At 40.7% G+C, this 26142-nt stretch overlaps 1 protein-coding gene across 3 annotated transcripts in view; it reads right to left on the reverse strand.

The window, feature by feature from the left end:
- The window catches only part of LOC126175441 (eukaryotic translation initiation factor 5B), a 392901-nt gene that overhangs the window by 74754 nt on the left and 292005 nt on the right, over positions 1-26142 (reverse strand). For all 3 annotated transcript variants that reach the window (XM_049922245.1, XM_049922244.1, XM_049922243.1), the window contains exons 17-19: positions 23967-24043; positions 23651-23858; positions 18446-18541 (exon numbers count right to left, since the gene is read on the reverse strand). In XM_049922245.1, coding sequence (XP_049778202.1) covers positions 18446-18541; positions 23651-23858; positions 23967-24043 — 381 coding nt within the window. The remainder of the gene's footprint in view (positions 1-18445; positions 18542-23650; positions 23859-23966; positions 24044-26142) is intronic.

The raw sequence follows: 26142 nt of genomic DNA on the forward strand, positions 1-26142 counted from the left end.
TTCGATCTGCGAACCACGAGTGACCCGCCACGCGTCAATACGGTAAACGAATTCTTGCTATACCCGTCCCAGCATGGCATCATCGACTGTGGCAGTCGCTTCCCGTATTCTCTCCCGCAGCTCTGCTACATCACGTGGTATAGGCGGTACATACACCACAGAAAAAAGTTACACGTAGTGACATTTGGTGATCGGGGAGGCCGTTTCATGTACTCCAAGACACAGAACGCTCACTCCGCACCGGAACTCGGCATGTTTGCGACTAGCGCTGATTGTCGGCAAATTACCAAACTACAATGTGGCAACATGTATGGAGAAAAAAAAACTTTCAGGGTTTCTCTTCAAAATAACGTATCTATGATATCTGTACAATGTCTGGCTCTTGTGCAAGGAACAACTGAAAGTGTTCTCGGACTTCATGTACACCCTATATACAGATTCAATGCAACACGTCCATTAACGGATGATAGACATCCACTTACATTTTGCCCTACCACCTTCTACCGTAAGCAAAATCACGTCGAATTTATACGACTACTTGTTATTTAACACCACGTACGAAACCCTAACTACCGTGTAGTGTACTAACAAGTTAAAACTGATACACTTGCTTTGTGTGCTCCACTGTCAGTTTGCGTTTCGTAAGTGTTGTTGACAACATTGTTTTCCCGTGAATTTAACGTGATTTAACTTCAAGAATAAAGTGGTAGGGCAGGACCCCGGTGGTTATCGGTTATCTGTGCATGACCCTTTGTACGAAACACAGGTCGCTTTATCATCTTACGAGTGGCTGATATTTGCAGGTGACAGAAGTCGTGGGGTAGAGACATGTACACATACAGATGGCGGTAGTGTCGCGTACAAAATGTATAAAAGAGCAGTGAATTGGCAGAGCTGTCATTTGCAGTCAGATGATTCATGTGAAAAGGTTTCGGACGTAATTATGACCGTACGACTTACGGACTTTGAATGCGGAATGGTAGTTCCAGCTATACGCATGGGACAGTCCATTTCGGAAATCGTTAGGGAATTCAATACTCCGGGATCCACAGTGTCAAGAGTGTGCTGAGAATACCAGGTTTCAGGCTTTACCTCACACCACGAACAACTCAGTGACCGACGGCCTTCACTTAACGACCGAGAGCGGGGGCGTTTGCGTGGACTCGTCAGTGCTAACACACAAGCAACATTGCTTGAAATAACCGCAGAAATCAACGTGGACGTACGATGAACATATCCGTTAGGACGTGTGCGGTGAAATTTGGCGTTAATGGGCTACGACAGCAGACTACAGAGGCGCGTACCTCTGCTAACAGCATGATATCCCCTGCAGCGGCTCTCCTGTGCTAGTGACCATAACTGTTACACCCTTGACGACCGGAAAACTGTGGCCCGATTTCGGCTGCTAAGAGCTGATGGTAGAGTTCGAGTGTGGAGCAGATCCCGCGAAACCATGGACCCAGGTTGTTAAGAAGGCACTGTGCAAGCTGGAGGTGGCTCCGTAAAGATGTGGGTTGTTTTTACTTGGGAAGACTGGGCCCTCTGGAACAATTGAACCGATAATTGACTGGAAATTGTCATTTTTCGTAGCTCTGAGACAATCTGCAACCATTCATGAACTTCATGTTGTCAAACAACAATGGATGACAATGCACTAAGTATGTCACCGGGCCACAATTGTTCGCGATTAGTTTCAAGAACATTGTGGGTAAATCGAGCCAATGATCTGGTTAACGCAGATCACCCGACATTAATCTCTTCGAACATTTATGAGACATAATCGCCAGATCAATGTATGCACAAAATGCTGCACCTGCAGCACTTTCGCAGTTATGGCCAGCTATAGGAGCAGCATGGCCCAATACTTTTGCAGGGGACTTCCAACGACTTGTTGAGTCCATGCCACGTCCAACTGCTTCACTGCGCTGCTCAAAAGGAGGTCCTACACGATATCTGGAGGTATCTCATGACGTGTCACCTCACAGTACATGACGCAGGAGACTCCAGATTTCCAAAAGGCGTTGCTGTGTAAGATTTTGCTTGCGCGTAAAGCATCGTTTACGAGCCATGGGTAAATCAGTTGTTGCAATATGCACACTCCTGGTCATATGAAAATCGATGCTAGTCGAGATAAGAGGGTAAATAACGATCGTGGTGTGCCAACATGTGATGCGGGATTTTCAACAGTCGCATCACTGGTCCCAATTTTATTGATGGACTCTCAACAGTCATAAGTATTTACAGTTTCTAACACTTAGATGTGTGTTGGGACTTTCAGTATGTTAAAGACCTTGGAGGCAATAATAACAGTAATCTCAGAGTTTTTGCAGATGATGCGGTTATCAATAACGAAGACGTGTCTGAAGATAGCTGCACGAACATACAGCTGGGTCTTGATAAGATTTTAAAGCGGTGAAAAGATCGGCAACTCGCTTTAAATGTTCAAAGATTATAATCACAAAACGTATGTTACCTATTTAGTATAAAATTCAGCATTAACCATTTTTAATGTAAAAACTATCCAATGAGTTTAAACACTTAGAAAAGATTCAAAATGTTAATCACAGAACGTTAGCATGTATCACCCAACCGTAACGCTAATAACAGCCAGACACTTATTGACCTATTGCTTCTGTGTTATCAAACAGTTTCTTGTCATTCTTAAGTAGTTAAAAAACGGAAAGACCAACGGAGTCTTCAAATCTAAACAGTACAGCGTGTTACTCCAGCATGTGCAACAATAAAGTCGAGTGCAGAGGGACCAAAATCAACTGGATTGTGTAACTTCCAATAACAAGCCCACCAATGGTCAGATTGGAAGTTAAGGAATCCAGCTGATTTTGGACCCGCTGCACTCTACTTCGTTGGTTGCACATTGTGGCGTAACATGCTCACTAAGTTGTACTGGTTCCATTTGAATATTCCGTTGGTCTTTGTCAACGTGGTTGTACGTTGGTGACAGTTTACTTACACTTGGGGCCTGAAGTTGGCGCTTTTTGGCATCGAAACTGGTAGCATGTTTTGAACAAACGACGTTGGATTACAGCATAACTGTTAGTTTCAATTATTACTCAAGTGCATCACTCACAGTTGTCGAGCCGTATGGCGGGCAAATGTCAGGTTGGTATGTCAGAGCTGTCTGGGGCATCTTCGTTGGTCATCAGGGCTCAATTCGAAGTAGAACTCATCACTGAAGACAATTCTAATTTGGTTAATGAGATTCCTGGCCGAATATGCCCGACACCACTGCAAACGGGCTTGTCGGTGCATACAGGTCAGGTAGTCGCCACGAGGGGTGCCGTGAACTCACCCCTTCTCTGTGAGCCAGTTATTAACGGTCCTACTGGTCACTGAAGCACCAGTTGTACGTTGGATTGATGATAATGACGACTCCGGGGGTCTGAGTGCCTCTCTAACAATTGCTCGGTCCTCACGTTCTTTCATCTCTCTAAGTCGACCGCTACCTTCTTGACGCTGTGTTCAGCTAGAATTCACCCACTCCTAACAACATTGTCGAATAATAGCATCTCTCCTATTCAAACGTCGAGTTAGTCGCTGACTACTCCGATCGGCTTCTTTGACCCCAACTACACGTCCTCCCCCAAATGCTGACATTGGGATACATTGTTCACGCCCCTGTCTGCGAGGCATAGTTACTGTCCAACTGAGCATGTGGAATGAAATTCGCAGAGACTTTATGCCCTGGTATCGACATGATCCCTACTTACTATCCTTGCCAGCTGTGTGGAGAAATTATGCTGTACTGTCACAAATTCATTGATCAGCCGCCGAAGTTAACATTTTTGCATTTTCGGGCGACACCTGTATGAATGTCGATTTGTGAGCAATTTGCGTAACTCCTTCGTGGTGCGACGTTGTCCCCCCCCCCCCCCCTTCTTTCAGTGCATTACATGTTCTAAGAGTGACATGTGTATTAAACATCACAACATCGTGTTAAATGCCAATATTTAAAGCTAGTTCTGTTCACTGTACCAACAGTGTCTAATGTAGCCTACTTCATTAATTACGTAATAGGTTATTGCTTTGGCAGAAAAACGTTGGAAATATACACCCGCGATAAGCCTCCGGTAAACAGCCGTTTCACTCACAGCTTTTCGGAACAGAGCGACTGTGGGGGAAGCCGGAGTGCTGAGCAGATTGGGCTGCACTCGCGGAGCGCAAATCGAGGCCAGGCCTGTCAGACATCTATACTCACGCTCATAAATTAATGATAATTCCAGAATGTGGTACCACACAACGTGGCACTACACAAAACTGGCGCTAAAAGCATAGGCACATAGGGAACACAAACGACACAGATCTGTAAGTCCACGGTACTGGTGATAAGTTGAGAAAACCGTCCCGAAACACATGTGCTAAAAAACGCCACTGTTTCCTGCGCATGTACTCCGGCATCAATATGGAATATGATCACCATGCACACGTACAGAGACCGGACAATGGGTTAGCATACTGTGGATCAGGTGGTCGAGCAGCTGCTGGGGTACAGCCTCCCATTCTTGCACCAGTGCCTGTCGGAGCTCCTGAAGTGTCGTAGGGGTTTGAAGACATGCAGCGTTACGTTGACCGAGAGCACCCCAGACGTGCTCCATGGGGTTTAGGTCTGGAGAACAGGCAGGCCACTCCATTTGCCTGATATCTTCTGTTTCAAGGTACTCCTCCACGATGGCAGCTCGGTGGGACCGTGCCTTATCATCGATCACGAGGAAGGTGGGATGCACTGCACCCCTGAAAAAGTGGATATACTGGTGCAAAATGACGTTCCGATACACCTGACCTGTTACAGTTCCTCTGTCAAAGACATACAGGGGTGTACGTGCACCAATCATAATCCCACCCCACACCATCAAACCACAGACTCCATACAGGTCCCTTTCAAGGACATTAAGAGGTTGATATCTGGTTCCTGGTTCACGCCAGATGAAAACCCAGCGAGAATCACTGTTCAGACTATACCTGGACTCGTCCGTGAACATAACCTGGAGCCACTGTTCCAATGACCAAGCACTGTGTTCTTGACACCAGGCTTTATGAGCTCTCCTGTGACCAGGGGTCAGTGGAATGCACCTTGTAGGTCTCCAGGTGAATAAACCATGTCTGTTCAGTCGTCTGTAGACTGTGTGTCTGGAGACACCTGTTCCAGTGGCTGCGGTAAGGTCCCGAGCAAGGTTACCTGCAGTACTCCGTGACTGTCTGCGGGCACTGATAGTGAGGTATCGGTCTTCTTGTGGTGTTTTACACTGTGGACGTCCCGTACTGTAGCGCCTGGACACGTTTTCTGTCTGCTGGAATCGTTGCCATAATCTTGAGATCACACTTTGTGGCACACGGAGGGCCCGTACTAAGACCTGCTGCGTTTGATCAGCCTCCAGTCGCCCTAGTATTCTACCCCTCATAACGTCATCAATGTGTGTTCTTTGAGCCATTTTCAACGCACAGTAACCATTAGCACGCCTGAAAACGTCTGCACGCTTACTCACTGCGCCTTGCTCTGGCATGCACCAACACATCTCTGTGTATGTGGACTGCTGCCAGCGCTACCGTGCAACAACCGCAGGTCAAATGCACCGTATGGTCATCCGAGGTGAGTTAAACCCGCAAATCGTCCACCAGAGCGTTGTTTCAGCATGTATCAGCATTATCGTTAATTTATGAGCATGAGTGTATTTAACTCGGTAAGGGGTAGATCAGGCATTATTACTTAAACGTTAATCGTATTTGTACATCAAACAAATAATGTTGTCTATCTACATGTAATTGCTGTAGGTTCGAACCTGCAGTACATGAAGAATCGTTCGTTGTTGTCGTAAGTTTCCGAATTGTATGTTATGAGCCCCCAATAGATTAGCTGCAGTGAGAGTGCTATAAGTTGACAGCCAGGGGCCCTAATCTGTATCCTTCCGCCATTCTGCCGATCGGTTCGGTACGCTATCGCACCGAACGGTCTTGATTTCGAAGGAGAGCCCCAATGTTATTCCGTAAGCATTTCGGAAGCGATGCCAAACGGTTATAGTGAACCGAAACGATGTTGTCAGTCAGTTCTCCTCGCGCCAACCAATCAAAATCAGGCTGCCTCAGATCCCCGCATGCGCACTGCAGCGCCACAGTGGCACGAACTCAAAGGGGCTAGCTGCCGACAAAGGCACGCTATTCTTCACAGTACCGAAAAGTATGGTTAGAGTACATAATACTATTCAAATTTCGCTGACCACATGCTTCCATGAATGCATGATAACGATAGAAAATTGACTGTGTTCTGGAAACTGTCATAAATTTCGCTGGAAACTGTCATAAATTTCACATTATGTCTCTTTATTCTCATTCACGTCGACGTCTTGTTTTGGATTTTACATTTCGGAATACGAGTTAGAAATGGACTGTAGTGACACATTATAGTAATACATCTATAGAAACACCCGAAAAATTCGTTATTTTTTCTTTTCCGTTGTTCCTTAGTTGCTTCAAAATTCATGGAGATATGTTCCGTCTATGCAACTAATTGAAGGCAGTTGATGCTTCACAAATAAAAGCAGCGAAACGGGAATGGCAATAAAGAAACTGCCTTCAGTTAGTTGCATAGAAGGAACACATCTCCATGAACCTGAAAAATTGTGTAAGGGTGAGTCAAAGAATAAGAAGATGCATAAAATGTGGCTGTAACTCGCTCCTAGAGATACAAATGATGAAGTAGCCTATTTCCCTATATGATACACCAACCGTTTGGTTCATAAAAACGAAATTTAAAAAAATCCTTTTCGAGAGCGTGTGTCGAGTGCAGCTATAAAAGTTCGTTGTAGTTTATAACATGCATCTGATGAATCAAAGTGTTTCATATATGGTGGTACAGTCTGAAAATATTGTGGCAGATAGAGTATAAAGATGATTGCTGCTAATTTCATTCGCAGTAATTTAAGTTGTGGTCTTTGACTCCTGTCTGACTACACTCTCGGAAATCGCTAAATATTCAGAAAAATATTGTGAATTATTTGTGACAAGAAAAAGTGTAACTGTCAGTTGTTTCACGCACACCAATTTCATCTTTTATTCTTAAACATATGGAAGTCACGAAACCGAAGATACTCTTTACTGAGAAAGCGCGCTCTTACATGTAAATAACAATAATATTTCAGAAAAATGCTTAACTTTGGTGATTAACGAAGTCTCAGAATGTGTTTCAAACACGAAGACGGAAAAAAATCATATCCAGCAGTATGCGAACCTACGACCTCTGATTCGTCAGTTCGTTACCTTATCGACTTCGCTACTACGACTCGTTTGTGTTCGGTCTTTTATTCCACATAATTCCAGTCGACAGCGAGAGAGAGAGAGAGAGAGAGAGAGAGAGAGAGAGAGAGAGAGACTGGCTGACCGCTGCCGAATGTTGCATGAAATTGTGGAAGGTTTCCTCTGTCAGGCTTCACAAAATTCCATAGCATTGTTACTTAACAGTTTTAAACGCGTTTCTATAATTAAAACGTAAACCATTTGCGGAAAAAAGTACGCCAAGTAACTGGTAATTTCAGCTAACACTCATGTGATATACGTTAGCAGAGCCGACCTTTTGAAATTTAATATTTTATACTCTTAATTACGTAAAAATAACACATTTTGTGAGAATATTGACCGCAACTGTTTTTTATGTTATAATCATTCACAGTAACAACAATACATACCATATTTCTAACAAAGGATTTCCACCCGGACGTGTCCTGGTAATTCTTCAGCAACACAACCACTAAATCTGAAGCTAAAACCGTTCAATATGTTTAAAATGACAAATTATGTGTGTAAATAAACCACAATGAACGGAACGAGAGGGCCATACCGAAATCCAAAACCTCTTGGTACAGTTGTCGAAAAATCGTCAGGAGGACGGATCGGTAACAGGTCTCAGAATCTTACTGAATAGGAATTACTGATAAAGAACCGAACATGACTTCACTAGCGAGGCTAACCTACTGCACCGATCGGCATGAACGATATAGAATAGGGCCCCAGCCCTGAGAAATGATCGTTACAAGTCGGCACCATTCGGAACACTTCGTGTCGACTGTTCTCTGTTTCAGAATACTGCCACCTACACACACCTCTAATTGTTTGACAAAGTGTTCTATGAGCAGACGATTAAATGATTAATAACAGTAACTACATTTTAACGCATTATGCAACATGTGTCAGGAACACAAATATTTACTAAATGTTTTCAAGTTTCTCTTCTATTTCTTGCATTGTATTGCTACGGGCTCAATTTAGTTTCATATTCCTTCCAAGAATATGTACCGCATTTGAGGTTGGCCGTTGTAATGCGCATTCACGATTCATGTTACTTCCGCCTGAAACCTATTCCATAGCAGCTGATCGGTGCGAGGCACACACAGCCATTTGGAAGACAAACAATGTATTAACCCCCCACCCCAAAACACACACACACACACACACACACACACACACACACACACACACACACACAGAGAGAGAGAGAGAGAGAGAGAGAGATGTACAAGCGTTTCATACACAGCACTATCCAAACACTAGACGCGCCACGTATACAGTTATTACAATCACAGAGATCGGCTTATGTTTTATAGGTTTCACACGACATTTCGTGATGCCGAATTTTTGAAGGCTGCAATCCATGATTGATGCTGGGCAGCATAATCATAAACGTAACACCTTTCCGCTGGGTAGTGTCTTCGCGCAGTGGTTAGCGCTTAACAAGGTCGTGGGTTCGTATATCGTAAATTAGTGCGATTTTCTTAGGTTCTAAATCTAATCAAAAGATTTTCATTATTATTTTTATGCAATTAACTGATTTAAACTTTTTTAAAGTTTCTAATGCTTTGCCACGTTATTTTCATTATAGTATTCACTTTATTTGCTGTTATTTTTCTTCCTGTAATTCTTTTTTCTTTTCGAATCTGCCTGTATCGTCTGTAATTTACAACGAAGTGTAAACCAGGACAGCTCATCGGTTGGTAAAGAAGCAGTTCGTGTAGCCAGTGTTATGATAGTTTCAGGTAACCAATGAATGATAGCGAGATATTACAGTTTGCTTCTGGCGCTGAAACCGGAATTTTTCTTTCTTGAGTTTGCCCATTGAAGTTAGATAAGAATCGCCGTGCAAAAAGTTATCGTCATTTTAGTTCTGCCACTGATTGCTGATCGCCGTTTTCTCGGATACATTGCAAATCAGGAGGTCGTGGTTAGGTTACGGCACGAGTTTAAATTCAGGGCTACAAAACGAGTCGTCTGCCACAGTTTAGTCATTGGTCACTTAAAACTAGCTGTAGAAAGAGCACCTCGCATTTCCTCGCGGCGGCCGCTTCCAACATTGCTCCGCCTAGCACATTAACAGCGTTTGTGAGTGATCGCCGTGTTTGTGTGTCGCCTATAACCGAGCGGTAGCCGGCAGCCGATGTGACAGCGCCGTAGCGGCAAGTGGCAGACGTCAACATCACGTAATTTTAATCTGACTACAGACGCAAAGCGTTACAAAGCACGGCCGTAAACCGCGGGCCGCACGTGGCACGAATCAAGTTGACGATCGCTGTTACAAAAGTGACTTCCTTGCAGATTCTGCAGATGATCTCTTCATTTTGTATCTTCTAAGTCTATTTAATTTTCAGCGTCCTCCAGAAACACATCTGAAACGCAGGATTCCCAACTATATGCAAAATTTCGAAACAAGTACTATACTCGTTTTGTAGCGAGTTAAATCGAGGGCAGGTTCACACTTCAAATTACAGCGACACACTTGTCAGTATATAAAACGCACCCGATTGAAATATGCCACACTGACAGGTGGCGCCAGCCGGAGTGGCCGAGCGGTTCTAGGCGCTACAGTCTGGCACCGCGCGATCGCTACGGTCGCAGGTTCGAATCCTGCCTCGGGCACGGATGTGTGTGATGTCCTTAGGTTAGTTAGGTTTAGGTAGTTCTAAGTTCTAGAGGACTGATGACCTCAGCAGTTAAGTCCCATTGAGCTCTGAACCAATTGACAGGTGGCTCACAACACCAAAAGGAAAACAGATTTTGTGAAGGAGTTACACCTACTACCACCCAATTCGCAATACAGCTTAGAAAACATTCCTGTGAGAAGCCTCGCCAGCAGACAAGGGAACAGGTCCGCGCGTCCAGTGGCAACTTCCCCGTCGTATCTCCGCGCAGCGGCCGGAGTGATTAATTAAGCGAAGGCAGCCCCCACAGTGCGGGAGGCGGAGGCGGGCACGCCGCGGCTGAGCGGGACCCCGGGCTCGCATTACGTAAGCCCGCCTAGCCTCGGGGGCTGAGAAAAACCGTGAGACTCAGATAAGGTCACTACAATCTGTGGCGCTGTTGGCTCGTATCTCGCTCACTTCCGGACGCCTTCAAACGTCGGCACGATGTTCACCCGTATACGAATACGCGAAAAAGTGCGCTCAGATTCTCGACACAAGTGCCCACACCGTAACGATTCTCTCTCTCTCTCTCTCTCTCTCTCTCTCTCTCTCTCCTCTGTCGTGCATCTGACTTACTGCTGTTACTGTAAACAGTCCATCTTTTTTTTTCTTTTTTTTTCTTTCCGTCGAAGGCTAAATTTCTGTCGACAGTGACAGTATGAACCTATGACATTCTGTCCACTGGCAGTGTAAGTACGTTCCTTTTGTACCGCATTAGCCAGGATTTGACAATCAGCTCAATATTCTCCTACACAAGTCGAAAAGATGGTCTAAGTATATGCTAACTACGCATCTCTATAGGGTGTTCTGAAATTCACATTACAAAATTCTAGGACCCGGAGAGGAGAGCGAGTGTATAATATTTTGAATTGGAACCCATGTCTGGTAACACGTGCATGTATGCTGAGGGAAAGAGAAAAGTCTCAGTTGCTCGTCCTGGTATGCGATAGGGTAGACAGGGTGATGTGTACTACTTCTTGTGGCGTCGTGTGTAGAGTTTAATTTACAAGACTTCTGTAGAGACAGAAGATGATTTGCTGGCACGAGCTCTGGCTGCTGCAATAGAAACTGAAGAGAGAACACATTTGTGTATTAACATCGAACTGCTATTGTAATGCATCACTACTGTTCTGCACATACTGTACGCAAAGTTCTTTATTGTTTTGGAACATTGTAAACACGTAATGTTTAAGTGTTAATACAAACAAATCTGCTTAAGTATTAAGCTGATGTTTCATTATGATTCCTTTCTAATTGTTAGCTAATAACTGTACTGCGTCACACCTAATTCCATTCCTCAAGTATTAGTGGATGAAATAACCATCTCAACTGAAACGGTCATGGAACACAAATGGTTTGTTTCCGGACATGGGCTCCCATTCAAAATATTATGTACTCACTCCCCAACACAAGTCCTAGAAGTCTGAGAGGCGCACCTTTTCCTCCGGTGGCTGTCTGGACTGAATTTGCGGGAGAGGACGCAGTTTGTTGCCCTGAATTTAAACTAGTATTCTAACCTAACCAGAACCTTCTGATCTGCAATGTGTCCAAGAAAACAGGTATCAGAAAGCAGCAGCAGAATTAAAACCACGATCGCTTTGTTCACAGCAATTCTCAGCTAAAATATAGGATCAAACTCAAGACAGAAACTCTGGTTTCAGTGCTGAAAGCAAACTGTAATAGCTCACTATCGTTCATTGGTTACCTGAAACTATCATCACACTGGCTACACAAACTGCCACTTGATCGACTAATGAACAGTCCTGGTTGACACTTAGTTGCAGATTATACGCGATACGGGCAGATACCAAACAAAATAAGAATTGTAGGAAGAAAAATAAGAGCAAAAAAAGTGAATATGATAATGAAAATGATGTGCCAAAGTGTTAGAAATTTAAAAAATATATATGTTTAAGTCAGTTAAATGAATAAAAATAATAATGAAAGTCCTTTGATTAGATTTACAAGGGGAAAAAACACTATAATTTGTAAGAATGAACCCATGACGACCTACATGGCTGTTTAATGAGTTAAGCACTGCGCTAAGACACTACTCTGTGAAGAGGTGTTACATTTATGACTCCGCTACCTCAGCAGCAACCACGAATTGCAGCCAACAGCTACAATCATCCTGCCAGTCAACTGCCACTCTATTGCCACTTCTGCTGTGCACAACATTGTGCTTGGCAGTTATCAAGCAGAAAATTTTTCTTTGCACGAAAATTTCACAATTTCAAGAAAAGAATAGTAGCTCTGCACCTAATTAAAACCAATAACACATTTTTGACACCGTCACAGACATTACAGCGATTGATGGGATATGTGAATTTCAGAATTTTTGTAGGAGATGGAGGCTTTCAACTTCATACTAGTTGCAAATAAAATGACAACATTAAAAAACCCTAGTAATGCAAATAATAAAAATAAAAAAGCACAGTTTTCCATAGTTTATACATAGCAAACACAATCTGATACACAACTGTAGAAAGATATACTGCCAAGCAAGGTACTGAGAGGCGATATAGGGTAATTAAAGTGAAGCTGCTCACAGAGGTGCAAAGGGCTCTCAATAACATTTAGAAGTCACAGTACACTTGATAGGCCCTCTGGATGTATTCTCTTCAAAGAATGATGGACTGAGAAGAAAGGTACCAGTAAATCCATACCGCACAGTCACATATAGCAGTCGCAATGGCTCTTCTTGCACAACATGCAGTTTAACATTATCACGAATCTGGCAGCTCTATATAGTGTAGTGTAAAATGTGTCATCCACTCCACAGAATATTGCCGAGCCACCTGTCATCAATTTCAATCCGTGCCAGAAACCGAAGAGCAAATTCAGAATGTTGCAGCAGATCACGAGATTTCATTTGCTGCATCACATGAATCTTTTATTGGTACCAGTGTAAAATGGACTGCAAAACTTTCCATACTGTAGACCATGGGATGGAAAATTCTCATGACACTGCACGATCCGGGCACGTACTGCACGGTTTATTACAGCAACAACAACAGGAACCTCATCAATAACTTCCACTGGGATAGGCTGCTTTGCTGTTGTATGCGCCACATCAAACTCAACTGTATTTTCAAATTTCACTAGCATGATCTTTAAACCATTTAATGACATCTGGCATTTCCTCAGACCTTTCTGATCTAAATCTACATATATACTGATCTGTGTCTAACGCTATTTGCTCATTCTTTTCAATCATAAGCTTCTGCTTGGCTATTGTGTCTACGTTTCCTTGAAATTCAAAATGAGTTTTGCGAATTACATCCCAGAAGAAGAACAATGTGTGTTTATGAAAAACAACAGTGCAATTTAAGTGATCTCTGCAATAGCAACAGTGCACAAGAAAATGTGGAAAAGGATAAAAGCATCACACAAGTCTTCCTAGACACAGAAAAAGCCATGTATCAAAATCCCACATCTGGGAAGGTCTAGAGAGAAGAAATGGACCCAAGGCACTAACTGAGAAAGTAAAGATGCTCTACGGAAGATGTGTCAGTTGTGTTCAAGTATGAAATGAGGAAGTGCTTGGTTCAAGACAAAATGTGCCTTGTCTCCACTGCCCTTCATAACTGTGATGGAAGATATCATGAAAATGATGAAGGAGCAGTATTGACCTGCACTGAAAGAAACTGTGTTCACTGATGATGATGGTATGAGCTGGGGAGAGACAAAGTCCAAGAAAAACTGAATTTATGCAACAATATTTTTGATGAATCTGGTACCAAAGAAAGTGAACCAGAGATAGTGGCCACGAATAAAAGTAGATGGTGAGAACAGTCAAAGTTACAGTTGAATGGAAGACCCCCGGAGAATGAGTAACATTTCCTATATTTGGGGCAGTGTGATAGAATGTAAAAACTTAACTTGAAGAGAAGTTCTAATAGTACTCATTAAGCTGCCCAGTTTTACAACTAGGTAAGGTGCCTCCTTTGGGAGAGCCAGATGTCACATGAGATAAAACCAGCCATCCTCAGCACCCATTATAGTCCTATCTTGATCTATTCACTGGAGACCTGTGTACCGGCAGAGAGGGATAGGGGGGAGGAGAGGGCAGGAGAGAGGTGGAGGAGGGGGGGGGAGAGAAGAGAGAGAGAGAGAGAGAGAGAGAGAGAGAGAGAGAGAGAGAGAGAGAGAGAGAGAGAGAGAGAGGGAGGGAGGGAGGGAGGGAGAGAGAGAGAGGGAGGGAGAGAGAGAGAGAGAGAGAGAGAGAGGGAGGGAGAGAGGGAGAGGGAGGGAGAGAGAGAGAGAGAGAGAGAGAGAGAGAGAGAGAGAAATTCAAGTCGCTGAAATGAAGTTTTTTTAGATTCATACTGCAGTAAAGGAAAAAGGATAAGGTGAGGAGTAACTGAGCAGAACAGATGCAGGCGAATAAATGAGCAGAACAGATGCAGGTGTAAAACAAAATGTACTGGGGAAACTCCCCCAACTTATATTAAGATGGTGTGATGAAACAGATGGAAGATATCAGGATACCTCAGAAAGTTCCTTGAAGTTTGAAAACCTTTTGTACAGCCAAGGTTAGAAGGATCAACATAGTCAAGAAGTGGCCTCCTTTGGAAAGTATCCATGAAGAGCTGTATTGGAAGAGGCTCATTACCAGCAATCAAAAAACTGGAGCTGTGACCTAGTGGTGGTGGTGGTGGTGGTGGTGGTGGTGGTGTTGGTGGTGGCGGTGATGATGATGATGATGATGATGATGATGATGATGATGAATACATCCCATACAACTTCTTTATTGTCTTATACAATACTCTCACTATTTTTTGTTCCATTTGTATTTATCGAGTAATTTCTTATTAGTTTTCTTCTGGAAGCAAAACATTTTGAAGTTCTCGGCAAATTTAATTGACTCGGTCTATTCTGGTAGTGAATCAAAATTTTCCTGCTGAAGAAGCATTACCTTGTTTCTGACCTACTTCCACATCAAAGTCACCTATTACCATTTTGTAGTGTCTGTCTAAGGTCCTTTCTATATTTGTGTTATTGTTTTTATCCTTCTTGTTTACAATGAAGCTTTACCTGAATTTCTTCCCTAGTTTGTCCCTTTGCAATAAATTGCCTGGACAGGAAGCTGTATATCTATTATCCAAATATTTACCTCCTGCATAAAACTGTGCAGTAGTATGTGTGTGCTGTTTTGGAAATGCCTGGAAGTATAAATCTGTGTTCCATAAAGGGTACAAATCCAAAAGTATTAAAGGCAGCACTGAAGCTGTAATGGCAGGTTATGAGTTGTGCCTGCGTAGTTCAGTTGATAACAGCACTGCCCATGATAGATGAGATTTTAGAATTAAGTCCTGGTATGGACACAGTTTTAATCTGTCAGGAAGTTTCAATTCATTTGTTATCTTCATATATTGCATGCTAACAAACTGCAAGAGATGGAGAGGTAAACAACCTGATATTACATTTTACTGTAGTGTGAAAGTTTATGAGACCCTTCACTAAAATCAAATCAACATAGTAGATGACAGAGTTCATTAAATATGACCTGTTGAGTATATTGATAGCACTGTACCACAACATCATTTGCTATCTTCTAGGATTTTTGCTATTGTTAATCTATTAATAAACAATTATTGGTTGCTGATAGAGTAAGTGATCATGGAAGTAATATTTCAAGCACTTCCTTCATCTAGTGGTTTTTATCTTCAACACTGTAACATATTCATGTCTCAACAACAACTTACTGTATGTTCCAAATCCAATACAGTGAAAAGATATAAATAAATGTGTATACATATTTGGAACTACAGGTTATACGTTAAGTCTGGGAACACTTTCAATTATTTATTGCACAAGAAATAAACATTGTACAGATGTCATACCTACCGCATTTTGAAGACAAACACTGAAAGTTGTTTTTCTTTTTTCTTTTTTACAAACATTCGATATGCAAACCATGAGTGACCCAGCAAACGTCAATACGGTAATCGAATTCTTGCTATACGTGTCCCAGTATGGCATCGTCGACTGTGGCAGTCACTTCCCGTATTCTCTCCTGGAGCTCTGCTACATTACGTGGTAGAGGTGGTACATACACCAGATCTTTAATGTGTCCCCACAGAAAAAAGTGAAATCTCGTGATCGGGGAACTCCAACACACAGAAAGCTCGTTCTGCACCTGAACTCGCCATGTTTGCGACTAGCGCTATCAGCAAATTACCAAACTACGCTGTGACGGTATACGTCGAAAAAATAACTTTCAGAGTTTCTCTTCAAAATGACGTTTGTATGATATCTGTATAATGTTTCGTTCTTGTGCAATAAGTAATTGAATGTGTTCCCGGACTTTATGTACACCCTACATTTGTTACATCACTCCACAATACACAATAATGCAGGTAGTTGAGACTAATTTTCTCTAGACAGTATCTGTATTCATCTACCGTATATGTCACTCCTTCAAAAATAATTACTGGTTCATAAGTCAGAATGAGATTTCTTGTTTGTTAAGTCTTTCAGTAATATCAGTATCTTGAACAGATTCTCAACCATTTTTAAGCATGCATAGGATTTTAGAAAGGCAATAACACTTCCAATTTTACTTATCTGACATGTTTGTTAACAATCAGTAATTAAATCTGACAACAATTACTCATGCCAATGTAGACATTTACTTATTTATCAGTTTGTGTTGGATAATAATAAGTTACTTGATACAGAAACATTGATTTACAGCCCAGTATGGATGAAAAACATTTCATCAGCACTCAATTCTTGTGACTATCATTAGTAAGAGATACCCTTCTAAATTCTTTGCAATTTCTCTTTAGTTTTTTATGTAGTTCTCTCATATTTTAAGTTCTCAATTTACACTGCCTGCGAAGGAACATGAAGTATACAGCAGAGGAGTGGCAAACAAAATGGAGCCTCACAGGTTGGCAGGGAATGCAATATTGACAGCAATCACAGAATCAAGTCAAATTGACAAATAACTTGCCATATGATCCACACACTCTATACGATGTGGCATCCCCTCCGGGTTGGATGCATCCACTGATAGAGATGGGAAGTGTGTCATCAATTCCTTACATCCTTTTCTGAAGCAAGCATGTGCACAACTGTTTTAACTGGTCCTTCATATCCTCAATACCAGCACTGGGATACAGTTAACATCAAAGACGTCACATGTTCTATCAGGGACAGATATAGGGATCTCGCTGGCCAAGGGCGCACCTCACAGTTCATATTATATATATGTGTGTGTGTGTGTGTGTGTGTGTGTGTGTGTGTGTGTGTGTGTGTGTGTGTGTGTGTGTGTGTGTGCGTGCGCGCAGTGTGTGGGTGAGCACTGTCCTGTTGAACAATGGCAGCACAGGATGTAACACTTGAGGACATAGTATGTTGATGATGTATCACTCTGCCACCATAATTCTCTCAGTCACTATCAGCTATGACCAAAAGTCACACCTGAGGCTCTCCAAACCACATTACCACTGCTGTGCCCCTCCAAAAATTGGAAGAACTGAACCTCTCCCCGGGTCGCCACCTTACCTGCTGACAATGGTCATTCGGGATAATAATGGGATACTAACTCCCTAGTCCAGTTCCTGCCAGTCTACAACCAATGATGTAGGACAAAACAGAATTTTGCAGAGCGTCCATTACTTGTTTCGGATGAAAGACACAGATGTGCTTGGTGAACAATATAGTGATCCTTCATTGTGGTGGTCAGACATGGTTGACTGGAACCTTGGCAATGGATATCCCTGTCCTCATATTCACCTGTAGTCCAACATCAAGCCACTGTCATATCTCAATGACCCACAAATGTGAATATTGCACTACTTGACCAGGCAGCCCAATGGAGAGGCACAATGAGATCTCTTTCAAACTCTGTCTGTTGCTGATGCTGTCCCCTCACACTAGTATTTCACAACTCTGTGTTCTTCATAGTGATCACTAAATGCCCGGACTGGTAACAACACTAAACAAAAACAACACTACTGCACTATGGCATTTCTTCTAGTGCTCACAGAGAATTTTAACTCTAATCATTTACAGACATACCAATGGTGTGTATGTCTATGAAGCTACATTGATGTCCAGCAACATCATCTTTGTGCTTTTACTTTATGCCGGGCTGTGTATATTAACCTAATCCAGGCGACTAAAAGACATGTTTGTGATATTTTCAATACAGAGAAACGTAACCTGAGATATAAAGGTTTGCATTCTTTGACAAAAGGTGTCACTTAAATACTCATCCCTACGGGAACATGAAAAATGAAACAACATTATTTTTGAGTGAAGTTTTAAGGTCTAGGTGGAAATAACATACTTACCTTTTCTGTCACAAGATCTGATCATTGTTCATAAAATTACCACAAGTAAGAAAAATTCTCTCTACATCAGTTCATCAAAGCAATATATATCAACAGAAATATAAAAATTTCAACTTTCATCACACTAACCGCTATTCATGTCTACAATTTCAGATGTTAAGTACGTAGTATGCTACTCACATCTTTACTTGGTACACATATAGGAGTTCCTTCTTTGACAATTCCTGCTTCAACCATCACACCCATCACAATAGGATCACGAGAGTTGAATATATACTGTAACAATAAAAACACAAGTTCAACATAATTTGTAGAGATGATTCAATAAATTCAAGACCTACATTATATCAAGATATAATCAGAAGTATTCTCAAGGAACAGGAAACTTAGCACAGATGTTCCACAAATTGGACTTTTATCTTCTTGCATATACACTGATTACATGTACCAGGAAAGAAAAGCTTATCAGTAGAACTAGAGTAACCAAAAAAGAATATAAAATATGTATTTACAGTTACTAACATCTAGATAACTATGTCATTGTTTCATAACCTCATTTCTGATACTGCTGATCTTACAGGAAGAAATAGTTTATATTTAGTTTGTAAGAAAGGCATGAAATTTATCTTATGTGACAATTTTAATGTAATTGCAACAAGAGAGTCAGTGGCATTTCCAACTAGACTACATGGAAACAGTAGTACAAACATATATAAAATACTCTTAGATTTTTCAGTAGCTGATGGACAGACTGTTGGATCATAATTAGAAAATGTTAACACACAAAGGAATTGATTCATAGAAATATCACGAATTAGTAAAGACAGATTTAGAGCTATGGGTGCCCTTCCAACGCAGAAATTCAAAACCAATTTTGATGGGCATACTCTGACAATATTTACATTATGAACTGTCTAAACAACAAATATGTTTCTATGCACCTTTATCTCTTTCACTGACAGTTCTTATCCATTAAAAAAAATTGAAAGCAGAGCAGCAGTACTAATAGGCAATCAATCTGAATAACTAATGACATTCTAATATCATGCAGTAAGAAACCAAAACAGTATATAAGTATGGAGGACAGTGACAGCCCAGTCACAAAATTTTGCTACAAACAATACTGTAAATAATGGTAGCTATCAGAAAAAATTAAAACCATGTATTTTGTTCTGCATGAAGTACTGGAAAAGAAAGTGGGTGTTAAACATGTTACAGCACTTCTTAGGCAGAATGAACCTGGTAGTGATCAAACACAGATGAACAAAATTTTAAATAAACACTTCCTGACAACAGTTGGCAAGCTGCATCAAATTATTCAGAATTTTTAAATCCAAGCAAGGAAGAAACTGAATCTAATTCATTCAAGAGTAAAGAATTATATGTACGTGGTGAAATATCGAGTACACTTATGAAGGCCAATGAAGCATACTTAATGCTGTATTCCATCACTGAGTAAAGTGTCTTTCAAGCGAAACAAATAAATTTAAATAGTCTGAAGTGAAACCACTTTACAGAAAGGGAGACAAGGGTAATGTTAACAATCATGAGCCAAATCCCTTGTTATCAGTACTTTCTAAGATATCTGAGAATGTGATGTATAAGATTAGTATCATACATTAGTACTAGTTAGATTTATATCTTATTATAACCCAGTACACACAATTTGATATCAGATTTGCAGTTTGAGTTTAGGAAGAAATTATAAACATAAAATGCAATTTATTCTTTTGTGTATGAAGGAATTGCAGAACAAACTGATTAATCAGTGGTGGTGTATACACTGATCAAAAAAAAATTGTGACGCCAAGGAGGAGTTGTGCAACATAAATTGTAGGCATGTTTCTACCTCTAAAGGATGACATCCATTCAAATTCCGTGCCAGTCACAAAAGAGTGGTGCTGTTAGCATCACTATGAGGATACAAATCAGGTTTCCTTTAAATACATACAATCTTAAGTTTTAGTTACTTTTGATATTGGACGTGGTGAGATGATTTTAGTCAAGAATGCCTTTAAGGCAACAATAACACCATTAATTGAGCTATGAGAAACTGAATGTTCCTTCTACAATATTGCAACAGAACTTGGCTGGAATGTAAGCAGTGGGCACGATTGCTGGTGGTGGTGACGAGAAAGTGCGGTCACAAGAAGACCAGACTCTGGACAGCCAGTTGGCACTGTGAAGAGGGTCTTGTTCAGTGTACGGCTTTGGCACATGGTATTGCAACTGCACCAGTAATTTGAGCAGCAGTTGGCACCACAGTGACACAGTCAACTGTCACAAATCAATTATTTCAAGGACAACTCCGAGCCAGATGCCTTGTAGTGTGCATTCCACTGATCCAAAACCACTGGCATTTGTCACTTCAGAGGTGCCCTCATTGGACGGCAGGGTGGAGGTTGCGTTTTATTATGGAAGCTGGTTTGCCTTGGTGCTAGCAGTGGCCCTGCATTGGTTAGAAAGAGGACAGTTGAGGGCCTGCAACTGAACTGCGCATGTGCTAGACGCACTGGATCTTCACCTGGAGTTATGGTCTGAGATGCAATTTTGTATGATAGCAAGGAGCACTGTTGTGTTTATCCCATGCACCTGACGGCAGACTTGTACATCAATCTGGTGACTGAATCCGTTGTGTTGCCATTCACAAACAGCAGTCCAGGGCGTGTTTTCCAACAGGCTAACACTTGCCCACATACCACTGTTGTAACCCAATATGCTCTACAGTGTGTCTACATGTTGCTTTGCCTGCTCAATCGCCACATATATCTCCAATCAAACACATATGAGACATCATTGGACAACTACTACAGCATCATCCACAAACAGCATTAACCGTCCCAGCATTGATCGGTCAAGTGTAATAGGCCATGGAACTCCATCCCACAAACTGAAGTCTGGCACCTGTAGAACACAACGCATGCACATTCACATGATTGCATTCCACATTTAATCACTAAGATGTGTTACCTAGACAAATGTATACCTGAAATTTCATTACTTTACTTTAATTAATTTTTTCTGATGCAATTTTTCCCCATTATTCTATATTCTTTGATTTAACAGAAGTATTCAATTGTGTGGACAATAATACATTGTTGATTATGCAGGAGAATTATATAATCAGGGAACAACCTCCCAACTGTTCACTACATATTTGGCAAAAACAAAGCAGTAGGTTTTCAACTAGTGTCAATAGATGGGAACAGATTTAAATTTTCCTTAGGTGCTGTGAATCGGAGAGTGTCACAGAGTTCTATTAAAGATCCACTGCTTCCCTTAATACAGTACACAGGCTTATCCATGTTCTGCCACAAAATATCACAAGATTCTAAAATTTTGCTTTTGCAAGTAACATAAAATGTGGAATGTTATGGTAATGATTGTGCAGAGAGGGTAGAGTGTAACTGCAAAGAACAGTCACCTGCAATGAAACACAGTGCATGCCATTTCTTCTTAAAAATGCTCATAAAAGTGCATTGTTATTGCACAGGATTTCTTAATAATCATGAAGATGAACATTTCTTGGAGAGAACAAGACACTAGAAGAGTACATGAACCCAATCCTAATCGAAGTCTTATGTCTGGAACCCTGCTTATGTGTTTTTCAGGAACATTTTGTCACTTAGATGTTTAGAAGCATGAAAATTTTTTTAGATGTATCAAAAGCACCAGAGGTAAGGTAAGGATTATAAACCAAATTAAAATACACTTCCACTGGATCATCTCAAATACCTCAAATCTGCAGGAAGAGGTAACGAAGAGTACAGTTTAACATCGAGCCAACAGCAAGGCTATAAAAGATGGCATACAAGTTTTGATTGGAGATAGATACTGACTGCGTCCATTCCATGGAACCATTCAAGTGTTTGCTTTAAGCAAAACCATGAAAATCCTAAATTTGGATGGCCACAAAAGGCTCTGAATCATCATCCTCCTTAACGGAAGTATAGTGCAGGAAACAAGGAGTTGGCATGTGCCTAGAATTCCTCTATCCTTTGAAGGGTGCCGCACACTTCTGTTGTTCTGCTGGTGCTTTCACATCTTCAGCTTTGCAGAGTGAAGGCATCTCAGTGCGAGGGAATTTATGATAAAGCACTTCTTTTTCTCAATATTTTGTCTGTGCAAACAGGGCCAGGGTAGCTGGAAGCAGAGAAAGAGGAGATAATGATGCTTCAGTAGTCTCAATGAAAGCGAATGGAAGAACCAATCCAAGGCCTGTTGCTAGCCTGAAAAAGAAAACTTGTATGACCTAACAGGAACAGGATTTTCACATATTAGTGAATCACATATTGCTCAAGAATATATAGGAACTGTTTTACAAATGGTCTTGTTAAGTGCAAATATCTTTTAGCACAGAAAAACAGGGCAAAATGAAAATTGTAAACAATACAATTGGCATTAGACAGACTCTAGACTTTGATGTTCAGATGTGTAGACACTCTCGGAGAAAATGTTGTAGGATGCAGCAGGGATTCATACTCCTCGTGTACAACATTTCACTACTAGGTCTTATGTGAAGCTCTTCAACTACTGGGGAGAGCCTGCTCAATACTTAATTCTGAATATGGTGATTATCAGAGTCCGACTGCAAATATTCTGCTTGTCTCAAAGTAGTAACTAACTTTTTCAAACACGACTGTGACAGAATTATTAACCCAATGGTCATAACTGTTTTATTTTAATCTTGGTGTGTTATGGAAATATACTGAATGCTTCGGAACGCATTTTTCAAAGGGGAACTGCAGTCAATTTAGCTGTGGTTCAATGTTATTAAACTAAGGCAATTCCTGCAATCCTTTAATATTGACTGCTATTGCTAAAATCAAATGAATTTTTTTGTAATTGATAACTTATCTTTCACATATTAAACTGGCACAGGCAATAGCTTTCTGATTTGCTACTGCCTACCAATCACCTACTGGAGTTGCCTTCCAATCACCTACCAATGCAGCAGAGAGAATAGCCTACAGTACAGCCATCCCCCTCTTCAGCAACTTCTCTTAAAACTGTCCTATGACATCCCAAATATGTTAAGTTGGTAGCCATCAGATAACTGAAATCAACAGTATATAGAGAAACACATTCGCTAGTATCCAGCAGGTACCTGCCCTAAAGAGGACTGCTGCAAACTCAGTAGAAATGTCAGCACTTTAGTTGCTTTAGTATTTTATAATGACACAGCCTACTACCCAAAATTATTTTATTCAAGATAAAGACTTGACTCTACTTATAACCACTTTCTTATTTGCAGTTTCAAAACTAGAATTGCGCTGCTGTTCTGCATTAAAAACATGACAATTTTCAAATTTTGGTTCTAGTACAAACACTTACTCAGATATGTATGCATCAAACACATTTGCATAAAGCACTAAATAACATTACCTGAGGTAACACCTTCAACTTGCAAGGAAACACTGCAATATGCTTAAATTCCTCTCTCTTCCTTTGTCGTAGTTCTTCTCGATACGCCATGAACTTGTCGAAGAGGTGATATATAATATCAGCTTGAAATATTTTCACGCCTAAGGTATCTGCTAGCTCTTGGGCATCTCGCTCGACTTTCACATCAAAAGCCAAAATTGTAGCGTACCTAAATAGAATTAGATTGCTCTTGCATCACATTGTCATTCTGCTTTTAAGCAAATACAATGAAGAGTGAAGACAAAGGATCCATATTTCTGTAGTCATGTATACTCACTGGCTCTCATGTTCCAGCATGGTCGACGCTTTCATTACATCTTTCTTTACAACAGGTCCAATTCGTATGTTGGAATACTGCAACAAACAATAAACGAATAATGTAATAAAAATGTGGATAAAAAAATTTTCATTTTACGTGTACTTCACTTTGCAAAAATGCATTTTTAAATGAATTGCCAGTAGCTTATGCCACGATACTGTGGAATATTAAACACAATGCGTACACTAAAGAGTATTCTAGGACCATAACCATACTTGTCTCTTTGATAAGCATTTTTAAACGATTAGGAGAAATTGGAGAAAATAGAAAAGATTTGACAGTTTGTGATCGTAATTTGCTCATTATGGAACTGGTCCATATTGTTCAAAACATATATCATATGTTAGATGAAACACTGCCGTCATAAGACTGAATGATTTTAATGATTTTACAATTTCTGCCAATTATACACAATGTTTAAAATGCATCTCTTGAACAACATTGAAACAAAGTCTGAATGAAAAACTTCTTCACTTAGTGTTAAATCTGCTAACATTTCTCTGAAGTACAGAAACCCAATATGTGATTTTCATCTAAAAAGGATGGTCGGGACAAACTCCAAGATACGAGTATTGGGTGTTTCAATGGAACAACTTTTAATTGAAAATATTTACGTTACCTCCTTCAACGTACTCCCCATCACACATATTAAAGTGGCATAGGCAATAGCTTTCTGATATGCTACTGCCTACCAATCACCTACTGGAGTTTTTACCAATGTTTGAAACTCTTGCAAAACTTAATTCATAATGTAGTATCTTGCTTCTTCAGTAGTTCTATCTTTCGCCAATGATGACAAAATGTCATCTTTTCACGGTTCATTTCAAACCCACGAATATTAAGAAGTTATATTAGTGGATGCCTCACACAAATATTGACTCTAGATTTTCTGATGCAGTGTTGAGCCAAGAATTGTTCATGGTTTATTAATCATGAGCAGAAAGTTAAAAACTGTTTAGCCACTAAAATATTTTACACAAGTCTTTGACTGTAATAATCGTTATTAATTATAAGCTTTATTTTAGCTTTAGAAGCTATAAGGGGACTAACGTCTGGTGAATACTGACGTGAGGTATCACAAAGATGGCAGCCAGTTAAGGAAGACGTACACTGCCATACAGTAAAAAACATAAATTGTTTCAGCATGAAGCTGAGAGTTCTCACTGTATTGCTTTGTGCTCACTGTACAAAATTTCAACGTTGTATTTCTTTTTGAATACACAATCTGTTGGTGCACATGCTATTGAAATCAACCTCACGTTCAAATGAACTTTAAAAACTGTTTGCAGTCTTGGGTTTTGGGAAAAAATGTTCGGTTTCAATAATTGGGGTTCAGTAACAACGTCAAATATCCATCACTTGACATCAGTTAAAATTTGTCTGGACACTGTAAGCTTCAGTAATCCTTAAAAGTGGTCATTTGGAATTGCTTTTGATCAAAATTCGATAATTTCGGAATGCCTTGTTTTTCAAGCTAAAAACGTGCAACAATAAATGACTAAAATAAAATAAAAACTGCTTAGTATGACCTCATGCAACAACATTATGAACTACCTCTCTGATACTGACTCGGTGACTGTCAGTAGTTCTGTTGAATTTCTTAATATTGTCCAGTTGGTGGTGGATTGGAGTGCATTACATCTTCACTGTCTACACATCCTGCATGGAAACGTTAGTACAACTACTAAAATAGTTGTTTTAATGATAAACGCAACACATTTCCAACGTGATGTTGGACTTTTTTCCATTCTTCATAACTGACAGATGGTGATAAGTATTGCTTTTGGAAAGGTAATTCAGTTCTAATGTGGCTCTTGATAATAGAGGAAACACTAAAGTATAATCAAGATACTTTAAAAGGAGTGGTGAAATTAGAAAAAGCGCCGACTTTGTAAAGTATGGGCATAACTCTGCGATGCAGAGGTATGTAAGTTCTCCTTCCTCTTCCGCTTACGAGAAGGTTTTCGCTCGGTCCACGACTCTTAATGGTACGCTGCTGTCAGTGTCATTTCATGTAAGTTGCAACATACAGAAACAACTACTACCCTACAGGCCTCTAACATAGACAGCGTTTGTGTCTTAACAGTGCTCTCGCTTCACACGGCCTGCACAGTCCCCTCATGTTCAACAACAG

The sequence above is a fragment of the Schistocerca cancellata genome, chromosome 3 (genome assembly GCF_023864275.1).
Source record: "Schistocerca cancellata isolate TAMUIC-IGC-003103 chromosome 3, iqSchCanc2.1, whole genome shotgun sequence".
In the NCBI taxonomy this organism is placed as follows: domain Eukaryota; kingdom Metazoa; phylum Arthropoda; class Insecta; order Orthoptera; family Acrididae; genus Schistocerca; species Schistocerca cancellata.